Raw genomic sequence first — 26,476 nt, forward strand, 5'->3', positions numbered from 1 at the left:
ATTTTCAAACTAAATCATAAAGACCAAAATCGTACTTAATCCTAATTTTCTATCATTGTCATAGGTTTCTTGTAACATCCTTACTATTAGAATGTCACGCTTCCGGGGGTGCGACTCAGATAGCGAGGGTATTACGATGACTCTCATATATTAAATAATAAGGTATGAGCCTTTACATGATAAAGAATTGTATATTTGTGTAGTTTTTCAAAGGTGTATTAAATATAAAAGCAATTAATCTCTACATCCAAGTTATTTAACCAACCAAGTCCAACCAAGTAGCTTTGATCTACTTCACCTCCACGCGCCACTATTTCTAACAAACTTTTGACTCAACGCGCGAATATATATAACTGCATTTTTCATGCAGATTTCGTTTCCTTTCTCGAATTTTCTCAGCATTTTTTTTGCGTCTCTACGTTCTGCTCCATCTCTGTGTTTTCTGCGTTTCGCTTCCTTCTCTATGTTTTCTTTGTTCTCTGCGTTCTCTTCGTTCAAGTTCAATGCTCTTTTATCTGATTTGAAGATTTGGATCAAAGTTTTTGAAATCAAGCTGTGAAATCAGGTTTGAACAGGTATTTCGTTGTCGAAAATAATGAATGATTCAAGTTTAGATTGTCAATTGAACCAGAGCGAAGTAGATTATTGTTTTGAATCGAATCAAGTGGCTGAGGTTTGGTCGATTCTAGTTAATGTAGTTCGTTAGTAGTTTATAATTCTGTAGGTGAATAATGTTATTTTTGTATTTGAAAATTGATGTTCATGGTTAATGGTTTGAATTGAATGTAATGTAGGAGTTCTGAATCTGAATTATTATTGTGATGATTCTGTTACGTTCTCATTTCGATGTATTTCTATTTATAAATTAGTGTATTTTAGTGATCTTTTGGTGTATTTTTAGGTTCAGACTTTCAATTGAACGAGGCCTAATTGTATTATTTTTTTGAATCGAATCAAGTGGTAAGGTGCAGTTTGAATCTAGTTAATGTAGTTGTTAGTTGTTTATGATTTTGTAGCTAAATAATTTTGTTTTTATTTGTGAAAATTATTGTTCATGGTTGATGGTTTGAATTTGAATGTAATGTATTAGTTCTGATATGATTTTATTATTTTGATGAATTTGTTTCATTCAAAGTTTCGGTGTATTTTAGATTCTAATATGGTATATTATGGAACGATTTCAGTGTATTTTTAGTTTTTGTATGATGTTGATGAGCAGTTTGTTTCAAAGATTCGGATGACTTTTAACACGCTTGAAGAAGCTAAAAAATTCTACAAAGATTATTCTAAACTTGCAAGTTTTTCTACAAAAATTCAGAACACAAATAAGAAGGGAAATGAAATTAAAAACCAATTGATTACATGTACTAGAGAGGAAAAACGGAAATCAAACATATCTCCAACTGAGAAGATAAATCTCTCGGCTGGATTAAATTGTCCTGCAAGAATTTATACACATATATTGAAGGATGTTGGTATTTAGATTATTTCAAAGGTTGTGTTGCATTATTCACATCCGTGCTGTCTAAATCAAGCAGAGAAGCTTAAACAACATAGGAAATTAAGCATGTCTGTACGACGTACAATAGAGAATAACGAAAAAAGCCAGAATCAGACCAAGCAAAACATATCAATCATTTGCCGCAGCAGCAGTGGGTCATCTTGAATTATGTTTTATTGAAAATGATGTAAGAAATTACATCACAAAAAAAGTGCGAAATGTTTAGAAGCTAGAGGATGCAAAAGAATTTGGGAAATACTTATTTAGAATAAAAGAGAAGAATCAAAATTTCTTTTTCAAGCTTGAACTTGAGGTTGATCAATCAATTAAGATTACTTTTTGGGCCGATGCAAGAATTAGGGCTACCTGTGAGTATTTTGAAGATGTTATTTCATTCGATACCACTTACAATACGAACAGGTAGGGGTGTTCAAATCCAAACCGATCCAAATTAAAGCGCTCATCCAATCCAAACCGAAAATCGATTAAAACTGCACTAATTCGGATTTGATTGGATTCTATTTTTTGCAAACTGTTGGATTGGATTGGATTTCGGATCTACTTTTCATAACCGATCCAATCCAATCCAAACCGCACATGCTATAATATTATTATTTTATTATTATATTTACAATTATACTTATAACATGTTCAATTTATTATACATTTTTATATTATTCATGTATTATTATTATTTAATAAATATTTTATGTTCAAAATATGATTTATTTATTTATTTTAACTAACTTATAATTTTATTTCTATTGTTATGTTATCATCGGATTTTTTAAATATTGTTGACACTTATTATGTCATTGTTGATTATTTAAAATTTGATGTTGAGACTTGTTATATATATTTAATTTTTTTAATTTACAAAACTGCAAACCCAATCCAATTCAAACCGCTTGAAATTGGATCATATCGGATCGGATTTTTTTTAAAAAAATCATCCAATCCAAACCGCACTGCAAGTAACATTAGTATTCGGATCGGATGAGTTTTTGACTCAAAATCGATCCAAACCGCACTGCGAACACCCCTACAAACAAGTAATATGCTGTTCTGGTTTATGTGTATTTTGAAACACTTTTGGTGTATTTATATTGTTTTTTGATGTATATATGATTTTTTTGTGTCGTTGTATTCAGGTATAATCTGGATTTTGGTTCTTTTGTTAGGGTGAATCACCACGGTCAGTCAACACTTCTGGGATGTACTTTGATGAAAAACGAGGATATTCAATCATTCAAATGGTTATTTGAATGTTGGTTTCGTTGCATGGAAGAAAATGCTTCGAAAGGCATTCTTACTGATCAATGCGCAGCGATGCAAAGGGTTATTGAGGCTTGTATGTCCACAACAATTCACCGGTGGTGTATTTAGTATATCATGAAGAAGATCCCAAGTAAATTAAATGGCTATAAGCGACACGAAGAAATTGAATACGAGATGAGTCATGTTATTTGAAACTCTTTTACAAAAGAATCATTTGATAGGAATTGGAATGATTTTCTGATGAAGTATGGTGTTGGGAAAACAAGTGGCTTTCAAATAATGGTGTCTTTATTAGGATTAACTGATGTTGTTACTTTAGTATGTGGATATTTATGTGTTTTGCTTATGCATCAGAGGTGTCAAATTGTACGTCTTTCAGTGTATTTTGGTTCTGATTTAGGTATTTTTCTAATTTTTCAGAGCTTTTCGAAGATCGTCATTTATGGATTCCAATTTATCTTGATCACCACTTTTGGGCCAGGATGAGAAGCACACAAAGGAGTGAGAGCATGTATGCTTTTTTTAACAAGTTTATTACGCGCAACAGCTCACTTATTCAATTTGTCAAACAGTACGATAATTGCTTAGGAAGTAGAGAGTAGAGAGAGAGAGAGAATCAAATGCTGCAGATTATTATACCGTCATATCGTGTGCAAAAAAATCCTGAATAGAAGCTCAATTTCATCATGTGTATACTCACGAAAAATTCAGGAAAGTCCAAGCACAATTTAGAGGAAAGGTGAATTGCTTCATATGATCAACGCAGTCCGCTCTAGGTTATACGGTATATAAAATTGTAGAACAAGTTTCTAACTCAACATCCAATAAATTTGCAGTTACATATGACCTGGTATCATCTGAAGTTAAATACTAGTGCTTATTACTCAAGTCAAGAGGGATATTGTGCCGTCACTCTCTGAGTGTGTTAAGCTTTGAGCGAGTAAATAAAGTGTCACCAAGATATATATTAGAACGATGAAGTAAGAACATAAAGAGGAGACATACACATATCAAGAGCAGCCACGACGAGCCTATATTGGAGTCAAGAAGTAGGAGATTTGACGATTTGGTTTTTTGATTAGAAAATATTTGTGAATTTGCATCAGAATCTGAGGAGTTAACTGGGATTCTGCACCGCACTTATGATAATGCTATAGTTGAGATGCAAGAACACAAAGCCAAAAGAAAAGAGAAATGTTCGTTATCTTACGATGATGCTTCGTTGGAAGATATTAATGAGCTTCAAAACCCTCCACGGGTGAGAACAAGAAGACATCCGAAAAATAGATTAGGATTAAACACTAAAAAGTAAATTGTAAATGCTGCAAGGAAAAAGAAAAAGAAAGCTCTAAGTGAAGTAAAAGTCATGTTCTTTAAACTGGAAAAATTGAGTTTGTACATGTTAATAGTTTTGCTAGTATATGATTTACCTTTTGCAGTTGAGCCTTTTTTTATGGTAGTTCAATAGTGCAGTCAAATGCTATTATAATGGATAGATTATGAATTATCAGTTTAGAGATTCAAGAGAATAAGATACATTTTTGGTGTGTTTATGAATCCATTTTGTTGTTATTTCACAGAATTTCGGTGTCATCTACATAATGTTCTTTTTTTTTTTATGGAAATGAGGTTTAATGTTTATATTTTCTTGTTTTAATTTGTTCTATTTTTACGATGCTTTGAAATTAGTTTCTTCAATTATTTGATCGAATTTATTTGTTTTAAATATACAGTACACAGACAATTCAATACTTAAGCAGCGTAGAAATTCAACTTACAAAATTCAATGTTTATTTGAATAGTTTTCAGTGTATTTGGAAAGCAATTCGGTGTATTATAGAATTTATTCTTCTTTTCCTACATTTTTTTTGAACTTGGATTCATTCAAATTAACAACATTTCAATACAGTACAAACAGGTTCATAGAAGTTTAATTTTGCAAAAAAAATTTATGAAAAACTTGAATTGAATATTTACAAAGATACAAAATATGTGTTTGCTTGAACTATACATTGCACAAACAATTTAGTACACAACCAGTATAAAAATTCTTAACAATTTTCAATATTCAAACTATGTACTATCAATATCTTCTGATTTCAATGTACAGTAAGAACTTAATAATGCAGCAGATGACTTGGACAATTTGATGGCTTTAGATTCTTGAATGACTTTATCTCTCAGTTAATTCATTTCGTCAAATAGAATGAGTGAAATATATTCGACTCTAAAATAATCAACTTGTTCCTACAGTTTAAAGAAATTTCTTTATTAAACTCCGTTAATTTAGTAATAGAGAGTTTTTTATTTTTAAAGATAGTTACCTATTTCCAATTCTTCGATGAATATTTTTTCTTTTTGATCTTTTTCGGATCAATTATCTCCAGCCATTTCATCATATATATTGTACAATCCCATCTAAAAACAAAAATGAAATAATACATTAAAATAGGGCAGTAATAAAAAAGACAGTAAAATTTATTAAATAGAAAGATTTGATATGTTGTTCGTTGCCCATTGATGTTGAAGTATGGTGCTTCGACATCCCATCATTGTCTATCAAAGGTTTTTTTCCGGCAAACACCATCATTTGTGAAATTATGAAGCCCTAAAAATTAAAATAAGTCAAGTATAAGAAACTCTATATTTAACATCAAATTACACCGAAATGAATAATTTCAACCTACAAAATTCGGTGTTTATTTGAATAGTTTTCGGTGTATGTAGGAAGCAATTTGGTATATTATAGAATTTATTCTTCTTTTCCAAAGAACTACCAATGTACTATATTTTAAACAGACAGAAACAAGATAATTTATAGAGAAAACAAAAATTTGTATCAAGTAAATAATTTACAACAAATTTATTAATTTCTGTTCTGTTTTCTGAAGGAGATTTTTTGTTTAATAGGTCAAGGACATGAACTTTCTTCTTTTCAACATCCGCCATCCATATCCTCCAATACCGCGCACAGCAAACTGGAGCAAATATCAGAAGTTTGGCCAGAGAGAATAATTTTTTAGTTTAATTCGCACCTAACGTAAGAATTATTTAAGAAGCTTTATAAATGAAAGCTTACAAATGAATGAGATGCAAGCTTTTTCTTGTCTAAAAATAGGATGTAGTCTTGATAGTCTTTAATCTGAAATTAAAGACCTTGTTAGTTTTTGGATGAATGAACTTGCCCTGATGATTTGCCAACGCGGTATTCTGCAAAATTTGTATAATACACAGAAATAAACAATATATTTTAAAAGAAAAAGTATAGAGAAACAACTCCCCTACAAACCAACATAAGCCAACTCTATTATAATTTAAATTTTATAAATAAATTAAAATTTAAAAATCAAAATTCAAAATTCAAAAAAGATTCTATCTACATTTATCCTAATTACATTTATAGTACACAATAAAAACAATACATAACCCTTTCCATTCACTTGGAAACAGTCAAATCTCTCCCTGCACAAACTTGCTGTCTCCACGTAGTTTTCGGTGCCGCCGCCCACCGACCACCACCGCGTCTTTCGTTGCACTGCGCGGCCTCTTCCTCGCGTCCCGCCGCCGTCCTTCTTCGTTGGACATAGCCGCCTCCACCACCGCGGGATCATAATCCCAACGCATCTGCACCATCAAACACCATCGCGGCCTCCATCCGTCGCAACGCAGCCAATGCCAAGTCCCCATTCGGGACGCGTGATCAACTACTCTGATCCATAGTGACTCCTTCACTCGCGATGCGCGGCCTCCGTGGCTTCCCCTTGCAACGCGCCACCGTGAGTCCCCCACCATCCATGCAACGCCGTCCAAGACATTGTCATCTGTCACCCTGCGACTCTTCTTCTTCTTCTCCTCCTATTTGGTTTTGAATAATTCTTTTAACTAGTTTTTTATGTTTCTTTTTTCTAAATTTCGGATGATTCTTTTTATTAGTTTTGGATGATTCTTTTTTCTATGTTTTGTATTTTCTTAGGATTTTGATGATTCTATATCTTATGTTTTGGTATTTTTTTTTTGGAGTTTCGAATTTTTTTTGGAAAGAGAAATTAGGGTTTGCGTAATAAATAGTAAAAAGTGAATTAGAGTAAGAAGATGTAATTAATAATAATTAATTTTGTATCTTTTAAAAATAAAATTTAAATAATCACTAATTAATGACAATTAATTAGTATAGAGTGTAGTTTAAAAACGCTTGTTAGCTTGTTGTTGGCTAGACCCCTGTTGGTTTCCTAGCGGGATTGATTTTAAAAATACACCGAAATTTCAATGTACTACAGCTTATCACAATATCAGGGGGAGACAGTATATGAGTTTTTTCAGATTTTTTAATTTTTTGTTATTCAGAATTTGACACATTGTCGACACAACCTACGAAAACAAAAACCCAAACTTAATACATATATGGCACCACTCATAAGAAATCATTAATGTTATTCTAGTATTATTATATTTTTAATATCTAATTTGGCTTTTAAGGAATCAAAATGCATTCTGATTATTTCCAGGTGAGATTCATGCTACAGCTTAAAAATCACCTTCCACTCATTAGAGCTTCCATCATCATAAGTTTTGATATTTATGACCCAATGAAAGCATTTTTCCTTAAGATCGTCTGTTATTTCCTTTTGCCTCACGAGAGTTTTGAATTTAAGGAAGCTCAGTGTAGGTTGCACCTTTTTTGGTGAGGGACTTTTTTTCTTATCATAATTTGATGCAGTTGCAATCTGAGTATTTATGACCTCAACCAACTCTTCTAACTCTTCCACCAATATTAGACTGTCTTGAGATTTTCTTTATTAGCTGGTGGTTTACCTTCTTGAGTAAGTGTAGCTTCCTCACTTGATTGAGAGAAGCCAAGGCTAAATGATAGCGCAGAAAAGTCATTCTTTAATGCAGCATTGGAAACCATTATTATTCCATCATTCACGGCTTAAGCGGGTAGATGACTGCATGGTGACACATAAAATAATTTAAGAATACAAAGAAAATATTGAAAAATAATTTTATTAAGTAGAACTTACACATTAGTAGGAGATACTTTCTCATGAGATTTTTGTTGAGGTTGTTCTTCGGTATATTCCTCTGTTAGAAACTTCGCATCAGGGTGTTGAGGTTGTGGAGGATTGCAGGATTATAGAAAAGGATTTTAATTAATACAAGAAAATCAAGTGCACTTCAATTCACATGAAATACACTGAAATAAGAACCGAATACACCGTATTTAAAGAGATATGCAACTCAATAAAACATCCACAAAATGACCCCAGAAGCACTACAACAAATTTCTATGGGCTAGTTACAACAAATGCATCAACAAAGTCTCTCAAAATGGACAAAATCAATATTCTATTACCTAGTTACAACAAAAAGAAGTGCACTTCAAAACAGAAGCAACACACTGAAATGACAAACTAAATATAGCGAAATTAGAAAAGGAATTTAAGTAATACTTACGCATTAATAGTTTCTTCTTCTATATCTTCCTCTTTGGAAGACTTTTAGGCAGTTTGTTGATTTTGGAGAGGGTTTGAGGCGGATATTTCCGAAGGAGGAGCACATACTTAAAGTGAAACTCTAAGGAAAACAAAAATGAAAAAGTTAATATGAAGGAAACATTCAGGTGCAAATAATTAACTCAATGAATAGAACATTTAAAGTGAATTAAAAAACTCACATGTCCAGTGGTTCTGTTTCCAAAGAATAATCATTTGTCCTTTAGGATTATCATTTATTATTCCTTTCTGATTAAGAGCTAGTTCATTCAATGATTCTTCTTATTCCTTGAACCTGAAATACACTGAAATCATCTCACAACTACACCTCAAGCATTCAATAAAAACACAACTTCTTTTGTATGAGAATTTACATAGTTGCAGTTTTTCTTTTTTTTTCTTACCTTTTTTTTCTTGTATAAAATCTTAAAGGACTTGTTTTCTATAAAAAAATATGAAATCAGAAACAGAATATGGTAGCACAAGAATTAAAGAAATGGTAAGAGAAACAAAAATTACATGTTATCATTTGGTTGATTTACAGTGCTCTGGTAGCTTGTCTGTGTTATAAACACAGTAGTATTTTCATTTGCCAAATTTACATGTGACACTCTAAGGACAAAATAAACATTATTCAGTAAAACTAGAATAATTACATCAGATTTTAAAAAAATTTAGCAAAAAAAGAATTTTAGACATTGAATCTTACGTTTGCGAAGAATCATAGTGAGCTTATGTGGAGTGGAGCTCAATTTTTGGAATATCAGTGGTTTTTTCTTGCATCCTGAAAAAGCAAACAATCATCAGGAAAAAAAAACACAATAAAATTAGAAAAATACACCAAAAAATAGCACATACTTTTGTGCAGGCTTATCATTTATTTTTTTCAATCTTGCTTTTCTTATATCTTGCATTTGTTCACTTCTGACGATACATGCAAAAGATTCTGATAATAAATAAAATTTTAATGAAAAAACATAGCATCACAATAATAGTTTCTGAATCTTACTCATTATCAGATTCAGTTTCTTTTTTGGAGGATGAGTCCTCAGTAACATATTTCAATTTTTTAGATTCAATCTTGGAAAAGAAAATAATCCTCAGGCAAATGAACACAATAAAATTGACAAAATATGCCAAAAAGAAACACTTTTTTTTTTTTGCAGGATTTTTATTTTTTTTCTTTAATCTTCTTTTCCTTATTTCATCGCTTTAAATAAAATTTTAATGAAAAAACATAGCATTACAATAATAGTTTCTGAATCTTACTCATTATCAGATTTAGTTTCTTTTTTGGAGGATGAGTCCTCAGTAACATATTTCATTTTTTTAGATTCAATCCTGGAAAAGCAAATAATCATCAGGCAAATGAACACAATAAAATTGACAAAATACGCCGAAAAGAAACACTTACTTTTTTTGCAGGCTTTTGATTTTTTTTTTCTTTAATCTTCTTTTCCTTATTTCCTCGCTTTCTTCACTTCTGATAATACATACAAAAAATTCTGTTAATAAATAAAATTTTGACAAAAATAAAAAATATAGCATTATAATGATAGGTTTTGAATCTTACTTATCATTAGATTCACTTTCTTTTTCGAAAGATTAATCCACAATAACGTGCTTCCTTTTTTTGAATTTCATCCTGGAAAAGCAAATAATCATCAGGCAAATAAACACAATAAAATTGATAAAATATACCAAAAAATAATACTTACTTCTCTGCAGGCTTGTGAATTTTTTTGGTCAATCTTCTCTTTCTAATTTCCTTGCTTTTTTCACTTTTGACAATACATACAAAAAATTCTGTTAATAAATAAAATTTTGACGAAAATGAAAAACATCGCATTACAATGATAGATTCTGAATCTTACTCATCATCAAATTCAGTTTCTTTCTCTGAAGATAAATCCACAATAACATGCTTCTTTTTTTTGGATTCTATCCTGAAAAAGCAGATAATCATCAGGAAAATAAACACAATAAAATTGACAAAATACACCAAATAATAATACTTACTTCTTTTTCATTCTTGTAGGTAGTTTTCTTCTTTTTGTGTCTCCTCAGAGTCATGTTCATAATCAGACTCAGACTCAGCAACACTTTTCCTTTCCAAAGAAATAGTCTTCTTCTTTTGTGGCTTCTTTTGTTCCTTTTTTTCTTCCTTCCTTTCTCCATTTTGTTTGTCTTTTGGTTGTTTTTTCAGTTGTGCTCTTTTCATGATGTCCTAAAACAAAAAAAATATATTTGTTTACACAATATATTTATAATTAATACACCGAAATTTAAAGAAAGAATTCTGTTGAATTACCATATCATCCTTAATCTCAGCTTGTATTCTTTTAACCAGCAACTTTTTGGTCCAATGTTGCACCCATGGTGGTTCAGAAATTTCATCACCGGCCTATTTTTGTGTGTGGATTCATGAAAATATACAATTATCAGAGCATAGAGGCAGCCATTAACAGCATATTTCTTGTGCAATGTGTGCTCTCTGATACCCTTGATGAGGAAGTTGAGCACATGACCACCCCAATTCCATTGACGTATTGTGTCCACGTGAAGAATGGGTAGCAAGTGAACGAGATAAACTTTGTTTATCGTTCTCGGCAACAAGAAGAACATCTGAATATAGAGGATGAATGTGCTCTTTAATTTCAGCCGATTTTCCTCTCCATCAACACTCATCTCCATCATAAAGGTTGTGAATTTCGACAAAGTCTTGCCTTGGAAGTTTTTAATAACTTCCTTATTCTCCTCACTAAGTTCTTGAAAATTAACTTTGGCTGGATACCTGGCCCTGCAAAAGCAGCAAAAATATTTCAATAGCAAAAAAATAATTTGATACTACACCGAAAATTAATTTACAGAATATATTATAAAATAGATTTTTACCAGATACAGTCAAGTCAAGGGCAGCTGCTATATTTTCTTGGATGATCTTGATTATACCATACCGTATATCTAGTGTGTTATGGTATAGATCAAATGAATATGCCAATTCTTTCAAGAGCTTATATGTGATACATTCATGGGAGGGACATGCATCATACCACCGAATCCGATTTCTTGAACAATGACTTTCTTGTCATCGCTCATGTTGTAGTATTTATCATGAATGGATCTTGTGGAGCATCTCAAATAATAATTTTCTGTAAATAAATAAGAATCATGTAAATAAACTATATTTATACAAAAAAATGAGTTGTTCAAATATATACATGCTTACATTATATTTTGACGCTTGGTTTTTTTGTCATTTTTTCTGTAAGGAATAAAAAAAGGGGTTAATAGGTAACAAGAGCACCATGTGCACCCCAATTCACATGAAATACACTGAAACACAAACCAAATATATCGAAACACAAACCAAATATACCACTATTATTTTTTTATTACATCATACAATGTGAGGTCAAAAAGACATGTAATTCAATGAAACATGCATAAAATGATACCAGAAATACTACAAAAAAATTCTATAGGTAGTTACAACAAATCCATGAACAAAATTCCTGAAAAATGGACGGATGCAAATCACTCAAATATGTAAAAATAATATCAAAACCACAAGAATAATATTCTGTTGTCTAGTTATAGCATAAAGAGGACAAAAGCACTGGTACACCTCAATTCATATGAAATACACCAAAAGACAAACCAAATACATCGAAAGGCAAACTAAATACACCACTATTATTTTTTGATTACATCATACAATATGAGGTCACAAAAATATGCAACTCAATCAAACATGCATAAAATGATACCAGAAGCACAACAACAAAATTCTATGGATTGTTACAACAAATCGATGAAAAAAATTTCTAAAAAATGGACAAAAACATATGCAAATCCCTCAAACACATGTAAATATAGCTTAAACTATACGTAATATTTACACCGACCTAACCCAGTTATCACTAAATGAAGCGTATAATGAGAACAGTAATATATACTTCAACGTAAGAACACAAAATTAATCTACTAAATAAACAGAATTATCACTATGTAGTATTTTACAATCGAAATGAGAAAGAAAAGTGAGAAAATACGATGATTAGTCAACATTACCTTCAATAATCTTTTGTGTTCTCTTTCTGTGTTTCTTGGTGAAGATTTCGAAACTAGTTTTGAAATTTTCTTGACTTTTCGCAACAATTTTGAGAGATTTTTAAGAGATTTTGAGCATGGTTTGAATTATGAGCGTTGCGGTTCTGATCAAGGGATAAGAACTGTTTTTCATAATGACGTTCGCGCTATTCAATAGTTGGGTTACACGCACTCTAATCTAAGGTTGGTTTTTATTGGGTTTGGACCAACTTGGTCGGATTTATTTGTCAAAAAGACTTGTATTTATAGCAGAACTGATATAAAAGTCTTTCGTTATCCAACAAATATATGAACATCAATATTTAACACTATTATATTAGCATACCATAAGTCAATACTATTATATTAGCATAATAGCATATAAACATGAAGCGTTATCATGCATGTTCATTATATGGATAAACTATTATTTCTACTTATGAATGTTTAGAACGCTGATAAATCTACTCACGAAAAAAAAATTGACTTTCTACCCGTAAAAGATAAGTTTCCATTGACAGAACTACCTGAATCCTAAAAAATTATTCAAATTTTTTAAACTATCCTTCTTAACCTAACCTACTCCATCTTTAATTTTCATCCTTTCACCACTGCCATCCCACCCCCAACCTCTATCTCTTTATCGCCATCACCACCCTCTCTTTCTCTCTTGGATTTTCACATAATACTGTAAGCACTCAAATTATCCCCAAATTTATTGCATTATTATATCACTGCACACTCTGACCATGCAAAAAAAAAAAAAAAAACTAGCAATAAGACAAGCGGCAAGTTCCCAATATTCCTTGTATAGGAATTTACAGAAACATAATTAAGTTTAACACGGAAAAAATCAGCATATAGAACATAGAATCTACATATCTGTTCTCAAATTTTATTGCAAATAATCACAACAAATCAATCATTCATTCCACTTCGCCGCCTAATCAACGTTGACGACCGCCATAGTGGCACCAACGCTTCCAGATTCGTCAACAAGCGTCACCTCCCTCTTTGCCAATTAAATCGGCATCGACCACCTCTACGGCGGCCCCAACAATTCCAGATTTGTCAACAAGCTCTCTTACCCCATTTGCATAGTAATTATTCAATTAATTCTCTGTTTTAGCATGCTACATGATCGAATAGAATAGAATTTGGGGAAAAAAATGGGTAGACTTTGGGAAAAAAATCACAGGCAAGAACAATGTATGTGGTGGTGGTAAAATTGGCGGCGACGACAATGGTAAAGAGTTAGGGATGAGAGTTGGAAGAGGAAGGATTTGGGTGATGGTGGCAAAAAAATTGGGGATTAGGATGGTTGTGAAGAGATGGGGATTGGGGGGTGAAGTAAGCTAGGTTAAGGATAGTTTAGAAATTTTGAATAATTTTTTTAAGGTTCAGGTAGTTTTGTTAATTAAAATTTATCTTTCATAGGTAGAAAGTCAATTGTTTTTGTGGGTAGATTTGTCAATATTCTAAATATTCATGAATAAAAATGGTAGTTTATCCTTCATTATACACTACAACAAAGAGAAGTTACGGGAATCATAAGGGCACACAGATACAATTAATGTGATTAATTTGAATAATTAGATCTGTTCTTAGCTAAATAGTTCAAAAGATATCCTTTCTAAATTTAAAATACTATATGCACCTTAAAATCAGTTATTAAAATTAATCACTTTGTATTTATATTTAATTTAATTTTAATATATATTTTATATTTTAAGAATTTTGCTAGGTAGACAACGTGGGAGATGTAAACAACGTAAATAACGGGCTACACCTTAGGTCCACTAAAACAAAAAACATCCCACCCCATTTACACCCACCACAACCTTAGCCTTTCACCTTCCACGGTTCCACTTTTCTCTCCTTTTAGCGCAGCCGCTTTACTCCCCTTTCTCTCTCGCGCTGTCACCAATGCACCTCACTGTCGCCGCCACCACTGTCTGAAGAAGCAACGTGCCGCAACCGCTGTACCTTCTTCTCCCATGCGTCGCGCCACCTCTGTGCTCCCTGCAACCAATGTCGTCACTGAACCTTCTTCTTGCGTGCGTCGCGTCGCCCCTGCTCTAGATGTCGCCACTGCACCTTCTTCTCCCATGTGTCACGCCGTCCCTGTTCTCCCTGCAAGCGACGCTGCCGCTGCGTGCCTTCTTCTCCCCTCAGTCGCACCGCGACCGTGCTCCCCGCAAGTAATACCGTCGTTCGTCCTCTTCTCCCTACGTCGTGCCTCGCCACACGTTCTAGACTAAGATGCCGGTCCTCTTCTCCCCTGTGCTTGGTCGCGTCTGTGCTTCCTGGAAGCAACGCCGCCAATGGTCCCGACCGCTCCCTGCGTCACGCCTTTTGAAGAATCAACGCAGCTGCTCGTCTGTCCCGTGGGTAATAATGGATGTTTTTTTCATATTTTTGAATGTTTCTTTAATGATGGATTTGATGTTTCTTTTATTTTAGGAGATGTTACTTTATTTTTAGATGGATGTTTCTTTGATTTTAAACTGACACCGACGTTGTGGAGGGAAGAAAAAGAAGAAGAAAATTAGAGTGGAGGCGCAACTAACGGCGCTGAGAGAAATTAAAATTTGTAAGGTGAGTGGGAGTGAAAATAAAATTAAGTTAAGTTTAAATTATGATTATTAAAAATTTGACTTTTAAAATTAATTAAACATTGCTTTTTTAACCTGATATTTACATTGTTTATTATAAAGATTATTTCATATACTTTTTTATATTTTAATATATATTTTATATTAATAACTAATTTTAATATACACCTTAAATATGTCCAAAAACAAATATTTTTCAGAGAAGCTAGCGTCTGTTGTTAGGTCTAACAAGATTTTTTCTCAAAATTTTGTAGTGTGTTATTTTAATTAAATGACTTTTTACCTTAAAAAAAATTAAAATGACTTGAAACATTTTTTCAATTTATTTACTACCTTAGACCAAAGACCAATGACAAATTATGTAATTTACTTCCATCTATATTTATGTTTACAAATTACAACATAAGTTGGTTATTCCTATGAATGTTAGAGTGATAAACAAGCAAATTAAGAGCAGTTTGTAAAAATCAAATGAAATTTCATTGGGTATTAGACCATAGGGTTCTTGCACTGGCGAGATCAAGGGTAGGCTTTTCTATTCGTCTTCGAAGTCCAAAATTTCAAGTTCCAACCGTTCAAATTTCAAAGTCTCAAACCATCGTCTTCTAAATTATTTTTTCCTCTATTTTCCCCTCTTTTTCTTTGGTTTAAGATATGGACGTAGAATTCAAATTATTCACGGTTTGAGATTGTACTGGTTCCCTTATTTGTCAACAACAAACGCGTAATAAACAGAATCCGATTCTCGAGCAGCTCGGACAAAATGAAGCATTTGAGGGGCCCCATACTATAGAAAGCGTGCATTGTCACTATTTGATTTGTCATTTTTTGAATTTTTTTTGTCAATTAAAATGGCTTTGTTTTTCTTGATATTTTCCCTTCGAATTTCGACTGAAGGCTCTAAAGTGACTAATTTGGTTTTCTCTCTCTCGTACTTACTGATGGTTACGCATTGTATGATAGAAATGATGAAAATTATAGAGGATAATAATGAAAAATCAGATACGTAATAACAATGTATTAAGACTTATTATTTAATCAATCATCATTCTTACATTGCATTGAACTGCTCCACCATGAGAGAATCAGAGTGTGTCGCTACTCTTTTGCGGTAATATGCAATGCATATGAATCAAATCAAGATAGTGGTCATCATCTTTTAAGCGGGACAAAAAAGGGAAGCTAATCAAGCTATTTACTCACTTTATATTTACCCTTCCACCACGACCAAAAAATAAAAAAATATTTACCCTTCCATGAGTTCTATATTTGCTATCTTTCAGTCCTCTTCTGTTTAAACAATCTTCGTAATCATGAATGGCATAAGTGTTGCTTAGTCCTTGAAGTTCATAAACGAAGAAGTTATAAATTCTTTAAGGTAAATTATATGATAAAAATATAAGTTTATAGATTTTTTTTTAATGGATGAAATAGTACTTGAAAAAATTAGGACCCACATTTTGAACAGCAATAATATAATAAAAAATAACTATAAAAAAAATTTATACTGTCCCTATACAATTTTAATCTGTGTAGTAAAGTTCCCATCCTTTAATAGTCCAGTGACGATTAATCTAGTAGTAATATGCAAGAACAGAAGTGACCTTTTTGTCTGTAAAATTATGGCTGTCCAAACTATTATGGCTCATTAGCTTTTTTAAGTTTGTATAATTCAGGAAAAGCTTATTGGATGCTCTTAACATTTGTCTAAAATTTTATTTTTACTTTAATAATTTAAATATTTAACTTTATCCTTGATTTTCTAAGGTGCTTTAATTTTGTAGCTATCATTTATTATCAGTCAATTGTTAGTCAAATTTTCGCTCTCTAAACTTGTAAACACCCATTAGCCAGCAGCAAACCCTTAAATGGAGTTCAATACCGCGACGGATTAGTCCTTGACCTGGCGGATTCGAGGATACCGTGGGAAACAAAAAAAAAAAAATTTCCTTCTTCACTTACATATGTAATCTAAATTTCAAACTGATAAGTAAATCAGTTTAAGGAAATCACATTTTCGGAACAAATTAGATGTGAAGAACAACTTGCAGATAATTCCATAATCTTGCTCAACAAAACCATTATTTAAACCTCAACTTGGGGCAATTCTCAGCAAGATAAACTCGTTTCCCCCTAATTTTGACCTAAGTTCTCTAAATTTCAACCTCAAACTGATCAGGAAAACAAATTGTGAGCAAGCGAAACTCGTTTTCCCACAATCCCACTTTGATGGCATGGTAAAGACTCGAAGGGCCTAGTGCCACAAAATAGGGTGAAGGAGAAAAGCATATTGAACACGATGCATCATGCATCTATGCAAGTTATAATTTACTCTAGATCCCATATGCTTCCAACATGGTAACAGACTTTATATTATTTTTTTGCAACTTTGCACTTTTGGATGTTAAAAAGCAACTTTCAAATGACCTCGTTTTACATGGACAACTTTTAACTTTGACCAAGCATTTTGCTGACATAAAATAGTTCCTAATACTAGTGTTTTTGTTATCTTTAACCATAGATAATACATAAATCATTATAATTTATGAAATTTAACAAGCTTTGACCAACATATTAAAAACAAAAAACAAAAAGCAAAAGTCTAACAATGACGACCCCCTTTCTAGAAATTCTGCTCATCTACCATTACAATAATCGAAAGAGCTTCCATCGAACAACAAAAATATAATAATAATCGAAAGAGCTTACTGTTTTGACATCACGCACTAAAAAAGATGTTACAGTTTGCTACTTTTATATAATATGTAACGACAATGGAGTCAATACCAAATAAAACAAGACAAACATGCCGTTGACATTTAATTTGCACATAGATTTCCGGAAATTGGGAAGCATGAATAATAATATTTATAATCATTCATTATTATTTTCAGCCAAAAAATACCTAGTCATAAGTAATCTAGTAGTTACTAGTTAGACTCTCCAGAGATGCATATGCGCTACCACTTGCATTTCACAAATTATCTCCAACTTGCAGAACATCGTGGTCTATAATTAGTATGTGAATTATTGTTTGAGTAGAATTACAATATTTTTGGTAGAAGATTAATAAATGAATTTAAAATTGTGAATAATGACCAATTTGCATTGTCACTTTTAGATTATCGAAATTATTTATTATATTTCTTAAACTAAACCAACTAAACTTAGATGTCAGATTATGCAGACTAAAATAATAAATAACAAAGATGTTACCAAGTACCAACCTCAACTTACAAACTGCAAAATCATGAAAATGGAGAATAAACGTCAGTTCACCCGTTCAACGAATACGAATTCAACGTCTAATATAAGCTCAGAAAAGAAACGACAAAACAAGTAGCTAGCAGCACTTGGAATTTCGTTTTTGCATTCGAAGAAGGTTGAATTCAACCTTCAAAGAAATACAAGGACTCCCTCCCCTATGATCTTTGGAAGTGAGAAGCTTTTTTAAAGGAAAGCACCCAAAGTTTTGTTTAACCTTCTTAATCCCAAGTATGTAGCTTTCATAATATAATAAATAGACCAACTAATGTCATTAATAAGCAACAGTCAAGCGCTCGTTTCATCAATGCATTAAGAGATTTGATAGCCACCAGAATAAGTTAGAATAAGTATATGTAAATGACAATGCAATTATAGGGAAGCCCAGAGAAGAGAAAAAAAAGAGGGGGGGGGGGGGGGGGGGGGGACAAAAACTAGTTTCCAAGCAGTGATGTCAAAAGTGCCAAAACAGCAATGATAATCATGATATTAAGAAAATAGTTTGACTGTAGGGGCTTATCTGGGCTTCCACCAATTGCCTCATACTCAGATCGAATCTTCTGCTTCATAGCATCAGATAGCTCTCTCTGCAATTCAAATAGGCACACTATTGAATTTTTTATTCCCTTTCTTCTTCATTTAAGACTTCCAAATTTTACAAGGATATCACATGATTTGAAAATACTTCTTCCTGTTTTACTAAAAGAAGATACTGGGACAAGAAAACATGACACTTGTTTTTAATCCTGCACCAAACCAGAAAAATTGAAACAATGAACAATACGCACATATATATGAAATTTTCTTGTGTTAGTCTTTCACGAGATGCCTAACAAATTTCTACAACTGTCAGCTAAACGAATAGTAAGATATGAGTATAAACGGTGCAAGAAAAGAACCTTTCCAGTTGAGTACTTTGCTGCTTCAAACTTCTCTGCTTGTGGCTTTGGAGAAGGATCTAATACTATGCCCTGACAAACACATACCAAGGGGAACTTTTACTGGGTAACTTGGTCAAGAACTCATTATATGGACCCACGTATGTGCAGGAAATGAAGAGAAATGCTCAGGAAGCTTTATATAAACAAGAACAAAATCTCCAGGTGTGGGTCACATAAGCAAGTCCATGATATATAATTTAAATAAATGTAAGGGTAACTTAAAATCAACAAACCTCTGGAGGATCAAATTTTGCACCAAGGTTGCTTAGCTTGGCATGGGCTTCAGCATAATCGTTGAAGAATGCTACCTGATCCTCAGCGTACTTCTCAGCATAAACCTGCAAGTTAGACAGAAGTTTAATTTTATGTGCATTTGTAAAATAGCCATGGAAAATAAAACTCCAGTTACTTACCTTGAAGGATGGATCCTCAAAAAGAACAGCATCTGTTGGCAATACCAATAAATCTTCATCCTTTTTTTCCTTGATGTCCTGCTTACAAAAGGGAATAAGGAAATCATAACCCCTGTATACTCCCCTACGCTATCAATGTCCATTACTTTTTTAAACATTTTTTTTTTTTGAAAAAAGGTGATAATAGAAGTAGTGGTAAAGACCTTGAAGTATGAGTTATCAAACTTCAACCATTGTACTGTCCAGGATTGTCCTCCAGGTGCTCCTGGTCCATCTTTCTGTAGATCGAAAGAAAATTACAATTATAAAATATTCTGATAAGGAATAGGCAAAAGGGCATATAATATGCAGTGTATAGAGAAGATTAACATAAAACATAACATGCCCGAAGAAGAACGGACTTTTAGTGCTTGCTGGTAATGCAAAATATCAAATATCATATTTAGAATTAGAATACGACTTAGAAGAATTGAAATAAATTTACTAGTACAAAATCATCAAACAAGTAGGGGGAGAAAGGGAAGATAATATACTGTATATTTAGTCTCAGGCTTGCCCCAGCCACTTCGTTCAGGTCTGGACCTTCCCAGTGTGTGCGCACCAGATAATGCAACAATTTCCTGCAGGTTCAGTAACTTGATCAAAATCACGTATAATATTTCCAGGATCCAACTTAAAACCTTGATCCTTGTTGGAAACAACGGAAATCACCTTGTCATTCAAACCCATTCTGTAGAAAACTTGACGCAAATGATCAGCCGGTGAGGGAGGACCAGCATCTGAGTACAGCAATGTTTGTCAGTTAGCTATATCAACACAATTTTAAAGTGTATATATTAACTATATTCTAAAAATGCATGATTTAAAATTTTAATAGTTGTAGACTTGTGTCTCACCCGATTACCATAACTAAATTTCCAGTCGAACATGAATCAAGTCCTATAACTGCAATCCATGCAAGTCTGAAAAACCAAATTGTTTGTCTGTTTTCGTTTTATTTTTGTTTGGGTTCAAATTTTCTTGATAATTTTTGTTTTTGGCTAGAATGAATTGGGCTAATTGAAGTTTTGAAGATAAAATGAAGATTGAACCAGACAAATTTATTTACTTCTTAAGCCATCATAGATATTCATCATTGTTTATAAAAGCGTAATATAAATAATTTAAGGTATTAAGCTTTTCAGTTTCCATTTGGAAGTGCTTGGCAAAGTGGCAAACTTGCAAATTGGTTCAAAATTGATAAATTAAAACTAGTAATGTAAATCAATTTAGTTACTCTATAATGCTGATAGCTTAGTCATTAGCCAGTCCAAGTCTACAAACAATAGAGAAGGTGCAGTACAGGTGAAAAAATTACGCTTCGATCTAATTCTTAGGTTCAATAAGAAGAATAAACATATTTTAACTTTTCAAGAACAGCAATAAAAGACTAAAGCTCTTTACTATGATTAATTTATTCCAATGCCTTGACTTCTATGATTTCCAATGGAATCCTAATTAACGTGGCTAGATACATTAGGTCACATGCTTTTTTCTTAGCACACTGGATATATGGCCTACTAACCTGGAAGTCTGCCTTCTTCAGGACATTGTTCAGGTGATGAGACATCCACTCTTCCATATTTCATAGGGATTTTTGGGCCTCCAGCTTCCTGACAATTTCAAGAAAGTAATCAATATATCTTTTAATTAAGTTATGTAGCCAAAAGTTAGTCCTGAAGCAGAGCAAGGAGTCAGGTAACCTCAACAGCAGTAGCACCAGCCAACTGAAATAAGTCTGCATACGTCACACGAGCGTATTTGTCTTTGATTGGCTGAAGAAGCTTCAATGCATTCACAAGTCCTGGAATGGCAACTCATCAGGGGAAACAATAAGCAAAATTCAAACAATCGCGACGTTTAGTATATCATTACCAGCATTGGCTGCATGTTTCAGCTCAACTTCAAATTTTAAACTACCATTAGCACCACCTCTCTGTGGCCATTCCTCAATATTCTTATTGTAGGTACCAGCATCATGCCATCCCAAGCGAATCTATCACGTAAAATTCTATGTGAACTGTAGATACTTAAGAACGTAACATAAAATTGTACAAAAAAATTATATATATATATTTTGGTGACTTGTGATTTTTTGGTGACTAAAATTATATTTATATTTATTTGTTTTAGAAGAAAAATAATTGAATGGAAAATTACAAAGAATGAGAATGATAAGGAATCTCCTACACAACCACGTGTGCAGGCACATGCAAGGTCATTAGAGAAGCTTTTAGATCCTTGAAATGTCACTGAAGAAACCCCAAAAGAGAGGTCATGAACTTTGCACAAATTAAACAGTAACCAATAAGTATTATCCCAGAGTAAGTAACCATACTGTAGCCAAGGTTGAACATTTCCATAGAAATTTTACTTCTCCCATAGCAATGGGACCTAACCCTCAAAAAGTGGTAAAGAGAACTAGGACACACCCCACTGAAAATGCCAAATAGCTACATAAATTAAATTCTGTAACAAAGATCCAAGTCTATGGGGCAGGTCTATATCATCCAAAATCCAATGTAGTATATATGCATAAGAGTTTGACATCTTGCTTTAGTCATTTTGGCAACTGTTAAATTTTACTCACCACCCTTGGAAGTCAGGTTCATAAGTAAGAATTCACATGTAATCAGTAGCCTCATTCCAATCATCTTATTAGTTGAATGGTTAATCTATCTATCTCTGGTGGTCAATGTGATGTGAAGACCAAAGAGTATTACACAACATCATAACATCATGACCAATTAGCTGATCCTTTAAAACCAGAGATAAATTCTGCATAAAGTGCTGTGTGGACCTTTCCAGCATTCTTTGTAGATATTGGACCACTGGAATACTAGTCAGTGTATCAGAAAGAATTATCCATCCAGCAGACAAATAATAGAGAAAAACTAGGACATGGCCAGCTTATCAAAGGCATAAGGCATCAATCACAAGGTACAAGGTCCATCTCCATATTACATGTGAGTGTTCATTATGCTCCATGACAACAAAACTTATAATCGTTAATTTTAATCAAATTCAATTTGAAAAAGAAATTCAAATAAAAGAGAAATTAATCCAAACGATAATGCAAGTCTCCCCGCAAAAGTGAATTAGATCATGGATTCAGCGTAAACTAGTCATGGAACTTAATCATGTAACTTATTCGAACCCCTCTAACAACGCTTATAGTCAACTAGTCATGGAACTTGATTATGCAACTTATTTCGAACACGAACAACATCGCCGCCTATACACTACTTCCCAAAGCGTTCGGGAAAAGAAAACAAATAATAAAAACATAAAAAAAATGAGTGAACACTTGGAATCCGAGTTCAAACGCTCTAGTCTCTACTAACGAAAAGAACAATAGGTGCAAAAATTCTAGAGTATTTGGAGACCTAACTGAAGCTCGTGACTTCGTGATAGTGAACTCGTACAGTGAGATCTCAAGAAATGAAGGTTTACCAGAATCGGATGGCAGAACTTTGTCCTGAGAAGCTCCTTGATATCTTCTCGAGCACTCTTCAGCTGGTCAGGATCAGACGCCAACGACTTTGGAGAAGAAACCGTTGCATAGCCTCCACTCGAAACACGAACCTCAGCTCTTCGCTGAAAACACAAAAAGAAAAGCACAAGCAAGTGAACACATGAATCGATCGCGAGCTCAAGTTTAAGAGTTAACAGCTCAAAATGGAGGAGACAATACCTGATTGACGAAGAGGTGAGAGAAACGAGAAGAGGAGTGAAGGTGGAGGCATTTGAGCGAGGAACGAGAAGTTGAAGAGGAGGAGAAGAAGGAGCGGTAAGATGAAGAGGAGAGTGCGGTGGCGGAGGGAATAATGCGTGAGGCAGCGATGGCGGCTGTGGCGGTGGAGGCCATTCTGGTTGTTGGAGACGGTTGGGATGGTAAAGTGAGCGAAGGATGAGTGAGGAACACACGCTCTGCCATGTGTTTGGGTACTGTTTGGGTTTATAACACTTTTTATTCCCTCCTTGCGTTTCGGATGATGAATTGATTATGTTCTCTGCCAAAAGCGCGATGCCACGCACACCTACTCACTGCAACGCTCTCGATTTTTCCTTGTGTTTGGTTAGTAGCGCACCTTATGCTTAATCAGTATTATTAATACTCCTAGTCACCACTATTCGTCTATTCCGTATTAGGGTTTAAATGTTATGTTATGATGGAATATTTTTTTAACGTATTATTTGACTTTTATAAAACACAATATATTTATTTTAAGCTCATGCAAATTATAAGAATTTGATTTAAATATTTTAAAATAATAATTTGAATTTGTTAAACCAAAATTATCACAATTTTTTTAGATTAAGATTTAATATTTATACAATTACATATTATTAAAGAATTTATATGCATGCAATACCGTTGGAATTTTCTGGAAATGCCGTGTAAATCCATCCCATTCATACTTGTTGAAGCAAATTGTGTCCCAAGGGCCAAGGCACATAAGAGGAGAGACGAGAGAGCAGTGAGAAAGGGTGGATACTTATTATAAAATAATTTGTTATTATGTAATAAATAAAACAATAAATTATGAATTATAATTTTTTTGTGAAAAAATATATGGTCGATTTGAATTAAAAAAAATAATCTGATTAATAGATTTATTTAAGTTTAAAATATTTATATAAAATATAATAATAATAGATAATTAAAATTGTCTAATTAATAAAAGACATAACATTTTAGTTAATAGGAAGATTAAATTTCTCTAAATTAAAAAGTTAGTAAAATAAAAAATAAAAATTTAACCTGAACTACACATAAAAATTACAAATTTAAATGCTATCGTCTTTTTTTTTTTCACTTTATTTAGCAGTGAGAAAGGAATCTTGTCAAGGCCACATGCCCCCATTTTAAAATGTAAAGGAAGTTGAAAAATGAAAATAGGATAAATTATTTTAAGAAAATCCAAGGACTTTGTTAAAACGTCAAACTTTGAAGTATTGTCTTCTTCTCTTTTGAATTTTGACCAACGGCTGCCATCCATGGAAAATTGAAAATGCATCACTGATGACGGTGTGCTTCATTTGTGTGTGCGTTTTTTTTTTTTTTTTTTTTTGAGTCTTACCCCGGAAGGCTTCATTGAGACTGTGAGAGGTGACGGCCATTAGGGGGTGACAATAGGTAGGTAGGGTAGGGTTTGGAGTCAACCCTAATCCTACCCGCAGGTTGAGATTTTTATATAAATTCAATCCTATCCTACCCGCGGATTGAGAATATCTCAACCCTAACCCTACCCGCTCTTAATCCGCGGGTACCCGACCCTACCCGCGGGTTACAAAAAAAATGCAACGTTATTATATAATTTGATGATAATTTAAAATAGGACTGACATTTATGTAAAAAAAGTTTATTAAATTATCAATTAATGATCTTCTTTTAATGACTAAGGATCTTTTGTATTTAGTGGGAAGTCTTTAGTTCAATATCCACTTAAAATATATTTTTATATAAGTATATAACATATACATATATAGGGTGCGGGTTGGTCGGGTAGGGTTGAGGCTCAACCCGCACCCTACCCGACCCGCACGAAAACCCTACCCGCACCCTACCCTACCCACTGCGGATCGGGTTGGCAACTCTACCCGACCGGGTGGGGTCTGATTGGATACCCGCGGGTAGGGTACATATTGCCACCCCTAACGGCCATCGAATGATTTTTTGTTTTCTAGTTACTACACGACTTTTTGGGACTTATCAAACGATTGTTTTGATTAATTAATACACCATTTTTTGTGTCTGCATATTTTTTGTTTTGGTAAAGTTTGGGATTGGATATAACAAATATGATTTTTCAATACAAAAACCATATTCAAACAAAAATTATACCTCAAGTCCAAAAATATAAAAACAAAAATTATACCTCAAAAAATTGCATCAGAGGAAAAGGAGAATCATATTTTGGGAGGGATTTCTAAACCTTTGAAGGTTTCTTTCAGGGACAAAATTGTGGGTTCCAAGATTGCTAAAGCTTTTTCACTTGTTGAAATTTTATCGGGAGATAACATTGCGGTAGTTTCTGGGAAGCAAGGAGATCCTTTGCCACCGAGTGTCACGTTTACCCAAGAAACTAAGAATTGCTTGGCAGAACCTTATAAGGATGCTATAGTGATTAAGGTGCTATGTAAACATTATAGCTACACTGCATTGTCTCATAAACTCCGAACGGTATGGAGGATTAAGGGAGGTTTTGATTTATTGGACGTGGGATTTGACTACTTTCTTGTGAAGTTTGATGTAGCTGAGGAGCGAGAAAAGGTTCTCTTAGGAGGTCCGTGGATGATCGAGGGACATTATGTGGCTGTGAAGCCTTGGGATCAAGAGTTTAGATCAAGTGAAAACTGTTTTGGAGCAACTTTAGTGTGGATTAGAATTTCCGAATTACCAATTTGGTGCTACCAAGAAGATGCAATGCTCCGTGTTGCGGCTGCAGTTGGCATTCCCGTTAAGGTTGATTTGGCAACAAAATTAGCTGAAAGAGGACGATATGCTCGAGCATGTGTTCAGATAGATTTAGGATTGCCAGTGACTAAGAAGATTCTTGTTGAAGGTGTTGAATATGAGGTTGAATATGAAAGTCTTCACCTTATTTGTGGCTCCTGTCTCAAGTTTGGTCATGATATGAAGGTGTGCAAGACTGACAGCAATGCAGGAGGAGGAACTAATGCCAAGGTGATCAGCGATGTAGCAAAGCAGCCAGAAAGTTCAAATTCAAAAAATCTAGTACATGTGGAAAAGGCAAGTTTTCATTTTGGCAAGAATCTTGGAGATGAGACTGTAAATGTTACTGTCCCGGATTTGGTGGAGAGTGATTTGCATGCT

General features: G+C 33.3%; 1 protein-coding gene and 2 long non-coding RNA genes across 4 annotated transcripts; all 3 read right to left on the minus strand.

Moving 5' to 3' along the window:
* Positions 1-8,249: 8,249 nt before the first annotated feature.
* LOC148554265 (uncharacterized) lies at positions 8,250-8,698 on the minus strand. The gene is made up of 3 exons (XR_015892152.1): positions 8,676-8,698; positions 8,454-8,566; positions 8,250-8,353 (listed from the first exon to the last, which is right to left on the minus strand). It is a non-coding gene; the product is annotated as an uncharacterized LOC148554265 (long non-coding RNA).
* Positions 8,699-9,698: 1,000 nt separating this feature from the next.
* Positions 9,699-10,408, minus strand: LOC148554266 (uncharacterized). The gene is made up of 5 exons (XR_015892141.1): positions 10,291-10,408; positions 10,146-10,217; positions 9,990-10,052; positions 9,845-9,916; positions 9,699-9,754 (listed from the first exon to the last, which is right to left on the minus strand). It is a non-coding gene; the product is annotated as an uncharacterized LOC148554266 (long non-coding RNA).
* Positions 10,409-18,541: 8,133 nt separating this feature from the next.
* Positions 18,542-23,767, minus strand: LOC107606045 (putative L-ascorbate peroxidase 6, chloroplastic/mitochondrial). 2 transcript variants are annotated; one of them, XM_088492859.1, is made up of 12 exons: positions 23,330-23,767; positions 23,089-23,232; positions 21,511-21,631; positions 21,339-21,439; positions 21,161-21,248; positions 20,308-20,375; positions 20,130-20,216; positions 19,800-19,874; positions 19,597-19,674; positions 19,417-19,521; positions 19,142-19,213; positions 18,542-18,988 (listed from the first exon to the last, which is right to left on the minus strand). In XM_088492859.1, the coding sequence occupies exons 1-12, from the start codon at positions 23,570-23,572 to the stop codon at positions 18,983-18,985; spliced, it is 1,188 nt and encodes a 395-aa protein (XP_088348985.1). In that variant the 5' UTR covers positions 23,573-23,767; the 3' UTR covers positions 18,542-18,982. The 2 variants fall into 2 exon arrangements, with proteins under 2 accessions (XP_088348985.1, XP_016163497.1); XM_016308011.3 differs by having other exon boundaries at positions 18,542-18,829; positions 23,330-23,733.
* Positions 23,768-26,476: the final 2,709 nt, after the last annotated feature.

The sequence above is a fragment of the Arachis ipaensis genome, chromosome B7 (genome assembly GCF_059453495.1).
Source record: "Arachis ipaensis isolate K30076 ecotype BB chromosome B7, ASM5945349v1, whole genome shotgun sequence".
NCBI lineage: Eukaryota > Viridiplantae > Streptophyta > Magnoliopsida > Fabales > Fabaceae > Arachis > Arachis ipaensis.

Excerpts from the sequence above, each read along its gene's own strand:
- LOC107606045 (XM_016308011.3), bottom strand. The coding sequence starts at position 23,572 with ATGGCAGAGCGTGTGTTCCTCACTCATCCTTCGCTCACTTTACCATCC. Across the intron at positions 21,632-23,088 it reads AGTTCTGCCATCCGATTCTG|ATTCGCTTGGGATGGCATGA; the intron begins GTAAACCTTCAT and ends TTTACGTGATAG. Across the intron at positions 18,830-19,141 it reads CAAAGTACTCAACTGGAAAG|AGAGAGCTATCTGATGCTAT; the intron begins GTTCTTTTCTTG and ends TTTGAATTGCAG.